General features: G+C 51.3%; 3 protein-coding genes across 3 annotated transcripts; 2 read left to right on the top strand and 1 right to left on the bottom strand.

Annotated features, from left to right (window-relative positions):
• Positions 1 to 1,914: 1,914 nt before the first annotated feature.
• TGAM01_v202336 (40S ribosomal protein S28) lies at positions 1,915 to 2,508 on the top strand (the record flags this gene model as incomplete). Its single annotated transcript, XM_024548980.1, has 4 exons — positions 1,915 to 1,978; positions 2,029 to 2,085; positions 2,287 to 2,370; positions 2,447 to 2,508. The coding sequence occupies 4 exons, from the start codon at positions 1,915 to 1,917 to the stop codon at positions 2,506 to 2,508; spliced, it is 267 nt and encodes an 88-aa protein (XP_024406383.1).
• Positions 2,509 to 4,741: 2,233 nt separating this feature from the next.
• Positions 4,742 to 7,613, top strand: TGAM01_v202335 (hypothetical protein; the record flags this gene model as incomplete). The annotated part of the gene is made up of 7 exons (XM_018810516.1): positions 4,742 to 5,011; positions 5,108 to 5,161; positions 5,316 to 5,934; positions 6,021 to 6,226; positions 6,331 to 7,042; positions 7,128 to 7,277; positions 7,336 to 7,613. The coding sequence occupies 7 exons, from the start codon at positions 4,742 to 4,744 to the stop codon at positions 7,611 to 7,613; spliced, it is 2,289 nt and encodes a 762-aa protein (XP_018656285.1).
• A 1,489-nt stretch (positions 7,614 to 9,102) lies between these two features.
• TGAM01_v202334 (hypothetical protein) lies at positions 9,103 to 14,065 on the bottom strand (the record flags this gene model as incomplete). Its single annotated transcript, XM_024548979.1, has 2 exons — positions 9,103 to 12,354; positions 12,521 to 14,065. The coding sequence occupies 2 exons, from the start codon at positions 14,063 to 14,065 to the stop codon at positions 9,103 to 9,105; spliced, it is 4,797 nt and encodes a 1,598-aa protein (XP_024406382.1).
• Between the last annotated feature and the right edge of the window lie 1,598 nt (positions 14,066 to 15,663).

Here is a 15,663-nt window from a genome sequence, read left to right as displayed (position 1 = left end):
CCCCCAGCCCCCCTTCCCACACCACCCATCACTCATCACTCACCGCACACCCGAAATTAGGCCCCCTCCCCTGATGGCGGTGGTGGTTGAGAGCCGAGCTTTATTCTTGTAAGCGCTGTGACTTGTTTGCACGACCGGAAAGCCCCTCTCCCGGCCGATTCATCTTCGGTGACGGGAGCTGTATTGATAGATAGGGATTCGGGCGGGGCCTGCTCGGAACTAGGTTTCCGCATGAAGTAATATTATTACATTTCCATTTGAGAGTGGGCGGGCGTGACAATGAGAATGTCAACCTGCGGAGACTAGGATAGAGACCTGCTCGTTCTAAAAACTTGTCATGGGTGGAGAATAGTCTTCTTTTTATGTGAAGACGCTGGAAAGTCGAGATTGGCTAGGCATAGAACATGATGAAATAACTGGCTCTATTTCTCTAACCTCAGCAATACAATTCTCAATATATTCAGAGCGAGATAGTGCGAGACTCCTGATTAGTTACCAGGTGTAGTAATCGGGAGCCATCAAAGATGTTAGAAGCCTTACTCAAGTTTTTCTTATCTTGGGGTCCAAGTAACTAGACTGTTCAGAGAGAAAAAAGAAGAAGGAAAAAAAAAGTCTCGGAAGTGCTCCGTACCGTATGTAGCTCAGAATATTGTACTACGTACGCCTTCATATCTCTCGACGCTGCTTTCATAGACGCGACAAGTACCACGCTCGTATAGGATAGGCATACGCCTTGCCTGGGGCCATAATACCCTGCCAATTGAGAATCAAGGCGATCGCTTGTTCTTTGCTCAGGCTGGGGCATCTGCTGTCTCATACCAAGAGTCAATAGTCTGAGAAAAAGAAATGAAACTGGTCATCTGTAGAGGACCATGTACCGGTACTTGCACCAAGTTGTAGACCTAGCCCGTTTCCGTATGCAAATTTTTCGGTGATGATGATGTAGGGGGCGTAGATGAAAGCTGCCTTGGAGGAAAGAAGCAGAAAAGCAAACATTGTCGATGACCCTGTCGGCTGAAGTCCTTAGCCGACCGGATTATGCTGTGGTTCAGCTTCAGCTCCCGGCTCTTCATTGAGCCCGCTTCGAAGGCTACCAGCAGACGTGTTCGTGCGTCTTCCCGCCCAAAGTTTTGCCTTGGGGTTCTTTCTCGTCTTGGTTCTCGACCAAAATAGTAGTATTCTTACCAAGGAAACTCATTCTCTCTCTCTCTGCATCTTGCAGCTCCAAGATAGGCCATTGAGTGACCGCACATCATGGTGCACGCATCGTCTTCTGTAGGTTGGCACGCGTTGGCCGGTGTGCTCTTTCGGAAATGTATCTGAGTCAAAAGTGTCATTCTGTGTGGCTGGACAATATTGTGAGGCTGACCGGACCATCTTATCCGAACATGAGGCGGTCATCTCCACGGCTGGCAGTGGATAGTTTCATCGGGGAAGCGATCGATGAGACAAAGCTCTCCCCCCAAGATCTGGCGCCTATGATATGGTCATTTCATCTTTTCACGGTCTCAGCCTCAATCTCAGTTGAGAAGATAGAGAGAAGTGGAGCTATCTCGGACCCCTGTCAATGTCTCATAAGGTTTGGCACACAGATTTGACAAGACACTAACAAGAGGTTGACCGATGCGGCTCTGTAGATCCGGACAACGGCAAATCTATTTTCTCCGCTGCTTAGATAACTCAAATGTCGGGTTTGGGGCTTTGGCTATCGCACGTGATCTTATCGCGATTGACCCCACATGCGCGGCGCACCGAACTGGGGCATTGGAGAGCGCAAAAAAACCCTTGCCGAATAGCACAAAATTACTGCCGGAGGAGAAAAATTACGCCCTTTCCTGCTACCCACACGGACTCCTACGATTCGCATCGCTCTCGTTCTTTTTTCCTTCACCACAAAGACACACATCAATCAAGATGGAATCTAGCTCCAAGGCCCCCGTCAAGCTCGTCAAGGTGACCCGAGTGCTCGGCCGTACCGGTATGAGGAGACTTTTGTTCCTGTCGCTCTCATGAACTCTCTGTCGCCAGTCTGTCGTCGCCCCTGCTGTTACGATTTCGTCGTCGCCCCTGCTGCTTGGATTGGATGTACGAGGAAGAGGAGGAAAGGTGTTTATACTCACTATTTCGTCTGGGAAGAAAATTGGGGTTAAAAAGGGAAAAGAGGAGAAGGGCATGGATCGACGAGACAATCGAAATTCGCAGCATCGACGCGCAAACTGGCTGAGAGGGGTTCATGGAGCACGTTTAGAAAAACAACGGAAAATGCTAATAAGAAGCCCTGCATAGGCTCTCGTGGTGGTGTCACCCAGGTCCGTGTCGAGTTCATGGACGACCAGACCCGTTCCATCATCCGAAACGTCAAGGGTCCCGGTATGTTTGAGCTCAACGCCTCCAACGAATTGCTGACCGTAGACATGTTTGGGCTAACTGAATTTGTGCTATCTAGTCCGTGAGGACGACATCCTCTGCCTCCTCGAGTCCGAGCGTGAGGCCAGACGTCTGCGATAAATGTCGAATGCTGGAAGGCAAGGGGGAGAGAAAAAGGAAGTCGGTAGTGGTTCTCATTGGCGTGAACGGGTACGGGTCGTTTTCTTTGGGTGTGTTCCATCTGGACATTACGGCCTCTTTTTGACGACGGCATGAAACGATGGTGTCAAATAGCGACAACCGGCAGGGCTTCATACTACCTAGTCGGAAATACCTAGGCTCATTCTCATAAAAAAAAAGATATAAAGCTTCTTTTTTTTTTGTCCAGACATGGAATAGCTTCAGCTCGATTACCGGCTTATTGGCTGACAGTGACGGACTGATTAATGGATTGATGAGGCAGTCAATGCCATGCGGTAAGCTAGACAGTTGCCGTGAGGCTGTATGCGGGGTTGTCTGGTATTGTGGCCTAGGTAATAATACCTTGGTATGCTACATGTACACTACATCATCATGAGACCTGCTATCTGATCATGATTGCACAGATCATGTGGTGGCCATGGACAGAAACTGTTTTCCTCTGCATCTGAATCTGAGACCACTCATACCACTTGGCCTATTCATCCATGATATGTCTTCAGACTGTGATGCAAGGACGCCTAATGGCGATGGCTTCTATGTTTACAAGGTGTAGTTGGAAGAACGCTTGAGTTTCTTGAATGGGCTAGGGAGTATTGGTAACTTAAACCAATACGAGTTGACTAGGATTGTTATGGAGAGTTGGAAAAGTTGTGATATCCCTTAAGTTATAGATCCCTCTGCTCTCTTAGATTGTCCTCAACGTTTCTTCAAGACTTCTAGTTGAAGTAAGGATATCACTCTGCGCCTGCGTTGAGTTAAGAATGAACTTCCAAAAGGCGCCAAGACCCACCAGTTACAAGACACATTTCAATCATCTCAAGCTTTGGAAATCAATCCTAACACTGCTGCTTTCATTCAGTGAGTGTACGTTGTTTAGTAGTCGAGGTGCTATTGTAGCATGATGTGCACAAATACGAACTGTATTGAACCTGGTCCCGCATGGCCAAGAGAGACGCGTCAGCAACTGTGGAAAAAAAAGGACAAAACGGAAAATGAGATGCTAGAGCGGATATCCGGAAAGCTGCGTGCCCCTAGATTTACATCATTTCCCTCGGTCTCGTATACGAAAAAACAATCCGGCGACTTGCAGATGCGGGATTCACGAACCCGCTGCTTGTATGACGGACAGGCTGAGGTGGCCTCGAGGCTGAGAGACCCCTAGATTGATGTAGTCACTGTTAGGTACCCCCGCGATGACGAACTGCAGGGCAATATACCCCGTAGGTACCCGATCCGGCCGCATCGCCCATTGCTAGCGGCAACCAACGCCCCCGAAAGAACCACTGAAGAGCCGCTGGACAGGGCAGAACAGCACAGAACCACCGAACATGCCACCAGAAATGCCCCCAAAAATATCCCCCATCTTTTGACTGTCTCCCCCAAATCTCCATCGCCATCTCCATATCTTCATTCTCACGGGCGCCCCCATCTTACACATTACTCGCCTCTCACCAGCCAGCCTCAGCCACCTACTTCGACCTGCAGTAGCAGCAATTGCACTCCGGCAGTAAGCTTGGCACCTCGTCGCTGCTCCCGCGATCCCTCCCGTCCGTTTCGTCCACTCGGATTGGTTTATTGCCCGTCCAACTGCCGCGCTCTAACAAAGCGGTCCCAGCCCCTCGCCTTGTTGCTTCTGCTTTTTCTTTCTTTTTTTTCTGGCTTCAATTCGCTAGTGACGACATTGAGACTTACCAAGGCTCGCCCTGGACTGACTGAGCTCGACTACTGCAATTTTCGCGCGGAACGTCACCCTCGAGACACGTCGTAAAGCCAAACACAAAGAGATATACAGCTCAGGCCGAGGTATTGCGGAGCTTGCCAGTCGCAAAACAATCCTTCGGGCTCCTGGAGAAATTGCTCGCCATCCAAAGGCGCCTCCCTTCTAGGGTTTGGTGAGCTTCCCCTCCCCTGCCTCTTCCTCATTCGCAGCTCTTCTAGTTCGTCATAGCTCGCTCCATTCCACCTTGTTCCTGCATCTGACTTCTTTCGTAGTCGACATCTGGACAGGTCGCTCTAACCGCTGCGGCGCATCTTAGTTTTTAATCCTCCGGGGAATTAGCAGTGAAACACACGAACTAGAGTCTCGTCATCGGCTGCCACCGCTCGAGGCCTCCCCCTTGCCGACAGCAAACCACAGCTCAAGCCTCTCTCAGAGGCGAACCCATATATAACCATGGCCGACTTTCGCTCGCCCATTGACTCTCCGGTGCCGTCACTGGCGCTCCAGATGCCGCAGTCATCGCCGCTGCAACACCGCCGAGACTTTTCGGGATCAATTACACTCGACGATCCTGCGCAGCTCCGACGAGCTTCCGGCGATGCTGCCGCGCAAGAAGGCGCTCTGAGACTCGGTGACGGCACGGCTGCGCCAGACGAGGCTCTCGCACTGCCCGCAACTGATCCATCTGTGCTCAAGTTGGTCGACGAGGTGTTGGCGTCCGAGGTATGGGTTTCTTATCCTCCGAGCGAGAATGCGCACGCGTAATGCCGATGCGGCGCCGCTGCTGTTGTTGACGTTGATACTGACTATCCTTGATAGCAAGGTATTCCTTCACTGCTGCAGCGCTTGAAACAGAGCATAGCCTCTGCAAAGGTGAGCCAACTTGTCCTCCATACATATAATTGTGGTCCTTTCACATGGGTAGCCAGCGGTGCCCCATGCTGTTGGCTGTTGGCTGCAGCTCTGACACCATGTGGCTGAGACAAGAGAGCTGGACAAGAAGCTGATGGTGACGATGATTACTTAGGAGTTTGGCACTTTTCTCAAAAAACGAGCCGGCCTTGAGGAAGACAATGCTCAGACCCTGAAGAAGCTGGCGCGCGCCACCCAAGACAACATTCGACGACCCGAACACCGCGGAGGCTCGTTTGGACAAGTGTACGAGGAAATGGTCCATATTCACGAGCGCATGGCCGACAACGGCATCCACTTTGCTGCCACGCTTCTGCAGATGAACGAGGAGCTCCTTGAGGCGGCTGGCTCTGCTGAGCGCAACCGCAAATCCTGGAAAGCCACCGGCCTGGCCGCCGAGCAAAAGGTCGTCGATCTCGAGGTCGCAATGCGCAAGAGCAAGGCGAAATACGATTCTCTGGCCGAAGAATACGATCGCGCAAGGACAGGCGAGAGCAGACCTGGTGGCGGCAAAGTCTTGGGCGCATTCAAAGCACACAAGTCAGCCGCCCAGCAAGAAGAGGAGCTCCTCAAGAAGGTTCAGACTGCAGACCAGATGTACCACAGCGCTGTCACCAGTCTACAGACGGAGAAGGCTCAGCTGCAGAATACAACTCGGCCTGAACTTGTCAAGTCGCTGCAGGAGGCTATCCGCGAGATAGATTCGGCTGTCGGAATGCAGATGCAAAAGTTTGGTAAGTCGCGAAACCGGGAAACAAGCTCCCCTGAGGCTCCTTCGGCAGATCTAAGTTTAATGACCTGACTGACAAACACTTGATAGCTCTGAACAATGAGAATCTACTGCTTGGCAATGGTCTCGTCATCAGTCCATTCAGAAATAGCGCTTCCATAGGCCCCAACCAGCCCCGAAGCATGAGATTCGCCGTCGCATCCATCAACATCAACAAGGACCTGGATGACTTTTTGGCCTCCTTCCACTCCAAGGTTCAACCAAATACCGGCGAGATCAAATACGAGCGCAATCCGGTGCGTTTCCACCTCCCCCGCCGATTCACCTGATCGCTCTCAACTCCGTATCTGGATCTTTCAAACTGACATTCGTTTGCGTTTGCTTCTTTTGCAATTTTTAGGTTCTTGGTCCTCAGCCCGGCGCCATGGGCCACTCATCCTTACCAGCTGCATCTCATGCTTCGAAGCCTTCTGTCAGCCAAGCGGCTCCTTCAGGCGGATTTCAGCAAAGCCCGCAGTCCTTCTCAGTGGCATCACGGACAGGCCCTAGCAACTTCAACGGCCCTCCAGCAGGCGCTCCAGGCCCTCAGGGACCACCAGCTACTTCTACTCCTACTAACGCAGAGCCTCCAAAATCCTTCCATCAATCGAACCACAGCCATACCTTTAGTCAAGGCAACATGCTGAATTCCCCCGTCAGCCCCCAGCCTCAGTATGGCTCAGTGGGCCCAGTATCAGGAGGCCCTCGCTTCCCCAACGGTGGCCCTGCAATCACCGGCCCGCCACAGCTAGGAGCGCTTGCCTTCCAAGAGAATGAGGGTCCATCTGAGAAGAGCTCTTCGCCTCCCCAGCTGGGTCTTCCATATCAGCCTCCTGGGCCAAGCGCTCCACCAGCATACAGCGGCCCGCCTGCTCTTAACACTGCTGCGGGCTCAAAGCCCGTGTTTGGCGTTCATCTGGGCCGCTTGTATGAGCGAGATGGCCTTGCTGTGCCCATGGTTGTGTACCAGTGTATCCAAGCTGTCGACTTGTTTGGATTGGGCGTGGAAGGAATCTACCGCCAGTCTGGCTCTATGAACCACATTAACCGACTAAAATCCATGTTTGATTCAGGTATGTTTTACATCATGTCCTGTCCTTGTGCGAGCTATCAAGGTAGCTTCTTGTCAACTAACTAAATATTCTCTCTTTCGCACAGAGTCTCAAGCACAAGCTCTTGACTTTAGAAACCCAGAGAACTTTTTCCACGACGTCAACAGTGTTACGGGCCTGTTGAAGCAGTTCTTCCGGGATCTGCCCGATCCGCTGTTTACCACGGAGCACCACAGCAGCTTCATCAACGCAGCGAGTACGATAACCCCTCTCTCCACACTCCCTTTTCTTTAGCACCTACTGACCACGAGTAGAACATGAAGACGAAATCGTCCGCCGAGACAACCTCCACGCCATCATCAACAGCCTGCCTGACCCCAACTATGCCACTCTCCGCGCCCTCATGCTCCACCTGCACCGCGTCATTGACAACTCTCACATCAACCGCATGAACTCCCACAACCTGGCCGTCATCCTCGGTCCCACACTCATGGGCACCGATCCCAGCACCGCTATTACAGATGCCGGCTGGCAGATCAAGGTCATTGACACAATCTTGGTAAACACGTACCAGATTTTTGATGAGGATTGATTGAAATAATCTGCTTCTTTCCTGGTCCTTTCTCCTTTTCTGTTGGCACCAGCCTGAGTGTTGATATCTTGGGAATCTCACTATTTCTCTGTCCAATATGTCTCGTCTCTCCCTTTATCTCTCCATCTCTGTCCCTTTTACATCTCTTTTGCATGGCGCTTTTTATTTCATCTGCTTATTTACGCACCTTGATTGTCTTTCTGTCACCCCAGATATAAGTCGATATACCTACCTACATTCAAGTAAAATCTAATAGAATGTAATATTGTTTTCGCGGCCCTTTTCTTGTCTCTTGTCGTTTCATTATCTGTCTGGTCAACGACACCTGTAGTCTGTATACTGCACGAAGTAATAGCATTAAAAATATAACAATAAAAAATTATTTGAATTGAGCAAAGGTATCCTACAACAAAAAATATGCCCAAGAAGCATTAAAAAGGCAGAAAGAAGATAAAACCTTGGGAAAATGCGCTTCAAAAGCAACCCTCTCCCCATGCCCCATGCCATGCACGAACGAACAAAACTCCAACCCTCGTGAAGAAAGAGAAAACCAAACAAAGACAAGAGGATGTAAAACTTGAGTGTAATTTGCAATGCGCCTCCTCTACATCAATCTGAAAAGCCTCCCATTAACCATAGCCTCTTTTTGCCTGTCCTTTCTTCATATAATGAAGTCCTGTTCTGTTTTTTTTTTCTGGTACTCCAACCAAGACAGGGAAAGAAAAAAAAGGTATCTGAAAAGCCCTCCTCTAGCTAACGTGACAAAAATTTCAAAACACAAAAATGAGCACAGCAAAACAGAGAAGAGGAAAAACGCGAAACAAAAAAAAAGAAGAAATAAAGAAGAAAAGAAGCACAAGAAGCCAAAAATGCCATGCTTTCCATAAATCACAACTCCTTTCGGTCTCCTTTATAGGTATCTCCTCCACTTCCTCTCGTATGCATTGTCAAGGGCCCAGTGAATATATTCAATTTCTTCCATTCTTCCTTTCCCTTCGTGCCGTTTTTCTTGCTACCAGCCGTCACATGAGTCATAGCAATTATGGGTATTTCTTCGTTTCCAAGTCTGGTACGATACTCGCATCTTCAAAACAACGCATGATGAATGAGATATGAAAGGAAAACAGAGAAAAGGGAGAAAAAATATGAGAAGAGCAGAAGAAGGCGCTGCGTGGAAGTCAAATGTATCCTTTAGGCACGAGGACTTGGAGTTTTCCCCTTTCATCTTCCTTCTTCTGTCGAATGAAAGCTTTGATCATGAACGTAGCCATTATGCGCGCTGAATGGTGCTTCGCAATGATGTAATGAGTATGATGCTGAAAGAGAACCAAACAGAAGACACAACCCAGAGAAGAAAAAAAAAAAGGAAAAAAACCACGAGAATATGTATAGGTAAAGAGAAGAAGAAAAGCAAAGCAAAAAGCAGGATAGTACAAAAAGAAAATGTTGAAAAGCCTTCTTTTTGGATGATACATGCAAATATGGGTCTTTAGTGTATCCTGATGGCTTCAAAGAGACTTAGGTTTAAGCTCGTATCGTTCACACCGACATTGGGGGTGGGCTCGCTAAGCAACTCCCATCGTCGAATGACATAGGGGGAGAGCCTTTCGTGAGGCAATGGTCTGATGCCATACATGGCACCCATGCCCCTGGACGCAGAGCTGTGAGGCACTGCTGCCTTGTCTCTGTGCGCAAGCATCATGCCGTCCATAGCTGTTGGCGGTGGAATACTAAAGATGTAATACAGGCGAAAGTCTGAGGATGTGTGCAGACTCGGCATCATACCAGGCACGACAAGAACTGACTTGGCACAGTGAAGGCGTAGGTCGTCTGGCAAGCCGTCTGCCAAGACCGCGGCGACGTCAAATAAATGTTGCAACAGTCCGCCTCCAGCCACCTGGCTTGGAAGTGTCTCGAGCCCAAGCAGCAGGCGGCATAGGGTCAGAACAGTATGTGCCCGAGCCTCGTGATGGGGAGGCATCTGCAGTTTTCCCTGGACGGAAGTAGTCATTACAGAGGCACTCAAGGGCTCCTGAGACACGCTGTGTAAGAGCACAAACTTCAGCAGCATCGGTATCCAGTGCTCAACGACAGACGATAGCATCCCCCCTTTCTTGTCTCCGGCAGCCCTTGGCGCGACGACCAAGTCCACGAGATCCGACAGTTTGTTAGCCAGAGCCATGGTAAGCTGAGCTGTAGGCGGCGGCTGCTGACCCACAACGATGGCCTCGATAACGCCAAGGAGCTTTTCGGCAAGGTATAGATTGTTATTACTTGAGAGAGCACTCTGGGTGTTCTCAGGATCCTTCAATTGCGATGACGCCGGTACAAGAGCTAAGAATCGCTGGCGGGCCTGGCTTTGCAAGTGGCGAGAGATGTCCTTGCTCAGGCAGGGGAGCATGGTCGTCCACATGACATTCTGGGCTCCAATCGCACGGTCCATAGCTTGTGCAAATAAATCATACTGCGACACGCTCTGCGGCGCATTTTCGCTCTCAGTCTGACGAGGCGGCGTAACGGAAAGATCCATGTTGAGCTTGATCTGGCAAAATGGCATGGTGAGCTCGTTCGTCTGGCGCAAGATTTCGTCATAAGGCGCCGTCAACGACGATCTATCCTTGGCCCCGCGTTGCTTGAAGAGATTGCTAATGATTTCATGTATCAGGCGGAAGGCTCCTGGATGGACTTTTTGTACGCTAAACGCCTCTGTAACGTCCGCGGTGTGCATAACAACCAAGAGCTGCAAAGCGTCTAGTATCCTGTTTCGGTATGCGACGTCGTCAAGCGGTAGTTTCACATTGCCGTCTCCAGCTCGGAGTTCAGCATATTCAATGATGGCGTGGCGTATGAGTGAAAGCAGGCCTTTGTGATGGCTGAAATGAATAGACTGCTGGCAGATTCCGAAGCGATATACTTCTTCCTGGCTGAGATCTGTATCATCCGGCAATTTCGAGAGGGTCAAGTGAAGCAGTTCTTGGTGAAAAGTTGCTGCTCCGGGAGATGACAGATCTGGTGGTGCAGCCCCTGCCGATTCAGCATCTCCCTGGGGCGCAGGAGCTGGAGTCAAGCTTGTAGGCCCAAAGAGGAAAGAAACGGGCAAAGCGTCAGTAATAATCAGGAGAGGAAAGACGGCATGCAATTTTTCCCGCTTCTTCATCAACCGAACTCGCCCAACCCAGTCAGACATGAGCTTATCGAAATGCTGAGCATCGAATAAACGGAGACGAGTGAGGAGGGAGGCATGAATCCTCCGGTTATCATCCATCTTGGCCCAACCAAGTTCAAGTCTACGTATGATGTATGCAAAAAGGCGATTCATGGTTGGGTGATCGATGCTATTTCCGCTTGCCAACAGTTTCTCAATCTGTTCTGAGACCTCGCCATCAGCACCTGACAGCGGGTTGGCCATGTTATTATCGGAAACTGGTGAGCAGGCGTCGGTGGCATTGTTGCGATCATTTAGAAAAAGTTCGTGAGCTAGAATTTTAGAAATCTCTTGGCGATTAGGCATCCGCCGGGAAAGGGAGCATAGAGAAGCGAGCAGCGGGCGGGACACAAGGCCCTGCTCTTGGTTAATAGCCTTGAGCCGCTCGAAGAAGACGGTGAACAAGCGCTCGGCAGTGCCTTGGGCGTAAAAAACTTGCAGATTCAAGTTCAGAGTTTCAACACAAGACGCAAGGACTTCGATGTTGGTGGTCCTGGAGCAAAATTTGAGTATTTCGCAAAGGGCATAAAAGTCTTGTGTGGCCTCGAGAATGGTGCGGATGGCAGAAAATAGACGCTGTGACATGGCTTGGACAGATTTGTTGAGCCTCATCACGCTATCACGCAAGTGGACGCCTACGGCGCATCGCAAAGCCCTTGAGCTGTTGACGATCATTGGGAGAAGCTTTCGCAGTGGTATGGGCTTCCTGCCAGACATGTCGTTGTCCTGCATAGGCAAGCCCAGGGTGTGGCTGACGCACATTAGGGCGTTGTGGATGTCGTCTGCTTCCTCGATGACGGAATAGTTAGCTGCTCGCCTAAGCAGGTTGCTTCGATCATCTTTCTGGTCTTCTGTCAGGTAATGCACGGGGAGGTGGACCAGCAATCTGGTGGTACAGGGAGCCTCGTCAGAGTTCACTTCAGATGGATGACTGCAGCCGCCGCGAGCCATGAGCCACTTTATATACTGGGTGACCGAGAACTGCCCCGTCCGAACCAACTCCACCACAAGATGGTACGCCATCTGCTTCCGTCCCTCGTCGTCGGCGGGTATGGTGTCCATGTGCTCAAGGATTGCACCAGTGACATCAATCCTCAACGACGCCCAGACTCTGATCAGGTTGGCGGCAATGTAGACCCTTGCTAAACCAGGGCGATAAAAGGATGTTGCCCAATCCACGGTGGTCTTTACAATATCGGTCTTGTCGTCCCCGGTGGCCCAGCATTTCTGGGGCAGATCGCGGTTTATCTGGCTAAGCAGGGTTGCGTCTAGGAGCCGTACCAACTGTGGCCGCCCAGCAAGTGGCGAGGTATTGCTCGTAATAGATACCTGGCCATTCCGAGTATTGATATGAGAATATGCGTCCCGACTTGCTTTGTCATCCCGCGGTAGTGAGGCGTCCAAGGCGTCTCTATGCTTTGCCCATAGGCTTGGGTCAATAAAGCTGTCGGATTTATCTCTGACAAGTGAGGCTAGTAAGGTGGAAAGCTGGCTCGATAGTTGAATGAGGATATCTTTGTCGGGATGGATATAGATCTATGGTTTTTGTTAGGGTCAGGTATCTTAACTGACTGCAACGTGCCTTTATTTTCCTTTTTTTTTTCTTTTTTTTTTTTTTTTTTGGTTTTTCAAATGAAGCGGCAAGGGCTACGAAAGGAAGAAAGATAAAGGTATAAACGGCAAAAGAATACAGCTGACTTACCGTATGGAGGTGGCCGAGCAAGGCATAAACAAGACGGCGCCCATACTTTCGTGAGCGTAGGATGTCGGCCCAGCAGATCTGAGCAATCAAAATCCACATGGGAAGCTTGGACTGCGGACTGTGCTCCAAGCCAGATGTGATCCAGTCAAGATAGTGGTCTCGATCGAGAAGCTGCTCGGCGTAAAAACTTGTCGCTAGTCGAATGGCATAAGTCACCTTGGCTTTCCAGTCTGGCTCGCCAAACGAGAAAGTTGTGGATTCGATAAACTGTTCCACAAAGACTGTCCAGTCTCTGATCCACTTGAACTCGCCGGCGATGGCAAAAGCACCACCACCGGGAGCTCCCTTCCTCTTAAAGGCACGAATCTCATTGGCGCCAACACATTTGGCCAGCCAGACAGCCCTTTCGGTAGGAACGCTCTTATTCAGGCACTGGTCGAGAAGGGTTCGGCCGCGAATACCGTGGGGGATAGTCCTGCTAAGTCGGCGAAGAGAAATGGCAGGATTGGCCAAATCTCTCATCCATACTTCTCGTTTCGTATCGGTCAAAGTCACTCGTGGAGGAGGTTTAAAAGTCGATGGGGCCGTAACGTGGCCTCGAAGTCTACGCTGGTTAAGAATACCCATAAAGATGGTAGATAGAGCGCCCAGGCCAGGCTTTTGCTTGATAGCCGGGGATATGGTCATTCTCGCGGTGCCCGTCTCGTTTTGGCTGCCGCGGTCCCACGTACCCTTTTGGATCGCCTCTTGGCTCCAGTCGTCCTCGTGGTGCTTGACATCCTTGGTGCCATGCCAGGGAAAGAAGTCGGCATACCCAGAATAGAGTCCCCGACTGAACGGATCACCGCTTCGTGCGAACCGATCGTCGCTAGTAGGGGGTGGGCGTTTCTCGGCAGGAGGATAGCGCGGAGCATCTTTGGGAACCTCAACAGTCCATGGCTTCGGGCGACCGTCTTTTTTGAGGGCCGGGGCGGGACGCGGAGGAGCTTCTACTCGTTTCGATAGCTTTGAGTATGTTTGCGATGCCGGCAGGCGTCGTTTGGGCATGGGTAGAGGGATGTTGTCGTTGTCGAGGTCGGCAGCTGAGGCTCGGGTAGGCGTTGGACTCGAGTCGCCAACATCTCCTCCGTCAGCCATGGACGGCACACGCGACGTGGTGTGGCTCTGGGGCGACGAGGCAGCAGACGTTGGAGCTGAAGCCGTGGCCGATGCCGTGGCCGATAGCAGCGCTGAGGTTCCGTGCGGCGGGTCGACGTTGGACAGCTCGAGTCGCAGTCGAGAGCCGGCTCTGCGCGGCGTGGTTACGAGGCGAGCATGGCTCTGGGCTTGGGTGGTGCTCTGGCCATGCGTCTGGGCCTGGAAATGGTCGATGGAGTCGCTCGAGGCATCGCTGAGGGCCGAGTCCTTGCGCACGGGCGACGAGGGAAACAGCTGCTGCGACAGAGCGCGTTGAGGCGGAGGCCGCTGAACCGGCGGCAGCGTCGAACTGCTGATGGTTCGCTGCGGCGGTCGCGGGTGGACGCCGATGGGGGTCCTGGAGGTCATCTCTCAGACGGGAGGTGAGGCGCCATCCCGTTGTGTTGCCGGTTATAGAGATGTGGATAGAGCAGATGGAGGTTTCGAAGTTGCCGTTCGAAGCGTCGACCAGGTGCCAGGCGCTGGGTGCCAGGTGCTAGGCAAGGTCTGGTAGGACGAGTAAGCGATGGTGCAGCTTCGCCAGAGAATAGTCGGGTCTCGGGGGCGACGAAGGAGGGATATCGTTGATCGAAACGCCGGGCAGAAGAGACTGGAGAGGGTGCAACTGATGCTCCAGCCAAAGCAGACGAGCAGAGACGAAGTGGATGCTGATTTGAGCCCCGAGCAAATGGTACGGAAGCGTCAACCGGTGGCCGGCAGAAGGGACTGGAGTTTGTATTTTCCCGCTGTACCCGAATATCAGCCCCAGCCCCCGGGCGTTGCAACAGAGGAGCACCGCAGATTGCAGATTGCGATAACGCAGCCCGCAAGGACGATTGATTTGCGTACCTTTTTGAGAGAGAGGACGTGGAGGGGACGATGCAATGGATCGCAGCAGATGAAGCAGAGAAGAATAGAATAAACCTCACGATGACGGGATTCTCCAAAATGGGAAGAAGGAGATGGACGATGGACGTGCCAGAGCGAAGCTGACGGCTGCCACCTGCTAATTTTTGGCTTTTCCGGTCAAGGCACAGGGTGCTTGTACCTGTACCTGCGCCTGTGCCTGTAGCGCGCACGGATAGAAGGCGGTCCGTACCTATCAGCACCCTGGACACTGTACATATGCAGGCTGGCGAGTGTGGTAGGGCCTGCACTGGCGCCTGTATCTACTACTGCTTGGGCCGCCACAGATGGTGTGATGGGGAATTAAAACGGGGTCTGGTAGAACCTAACAGGCTGAGTGTTTGTTTCTCTCAAGACAACATGTGCCTGATTTAAATACCTGTACACATGAAGAAAAATAAAAATAAAAATAAAAAATACGAAGCGATCGATCTGCGGGCACGAGTTGATAGAAAAAGGGCGGTGCGGGCTACTGGAAGGAGGCGTAGCGCATGTGCGGTGAATTGCGGCCTAGCACTCGCTGTAAGACATTCACTGTCAATGTGCGCTGCGCTACGGGCGGATCGTCTCAACGGTTCATGTTGTAACTGACGGGGTTGATATTGAGGATAGTCGTATCTATTCGGTGCTTTCTGGTTGTAACAAGCACGCAGATCACGATGGCCAAGTCTAATGGTAGTCGCACTTGGTTGACATTTTAGTAAATACTGGTATGCCTCAAATGCTTCTTTTTTTCTTCCTCTTTCCATCTTTCGTGGGCAGTGCGAGCTCAAAGTACATCATTGATATGGATGTTTTACGCCTTGCAGGCCAGAGAATGCGGAGAAAGGGACGCTAAGTTGGAGCACAGGCGTCGAGAAAGCCCCAGGTAACGATACTTGAGCTTACTAGAAGCACTGTCAGCGATAAGAGCACAGGGAGGCAGATATTACTGGCTGCTGCGCAGTGCTAGCTCCCAGCCACACACATGGCCTCGAGATGAGATTGCAGAGAAGCAAACAACATGAAGCTACCAGCCGCTAATTCAGCCGCGGACAAAGTATGCCATCCATCCGCCAGCA

The sequence above is a fragment of the Trichoderma gamsii genome (genome assembly GCF_001481775.2).
Source record: "Trichoderma gamsii strain T6085 chromosome Unknown Scaffold_5.2, whole genome shotgun sequence".
Lineage (NCBI taxonomy): Eukaryota > Fungi > Ascomycota > Sordariomycetes > Hypocreales > Hypocreaceae > Trichoderma > Trichoderma gamsii.
This window is presented reverse-complemented; position numbering and strand designations above follow the sequence as displayed.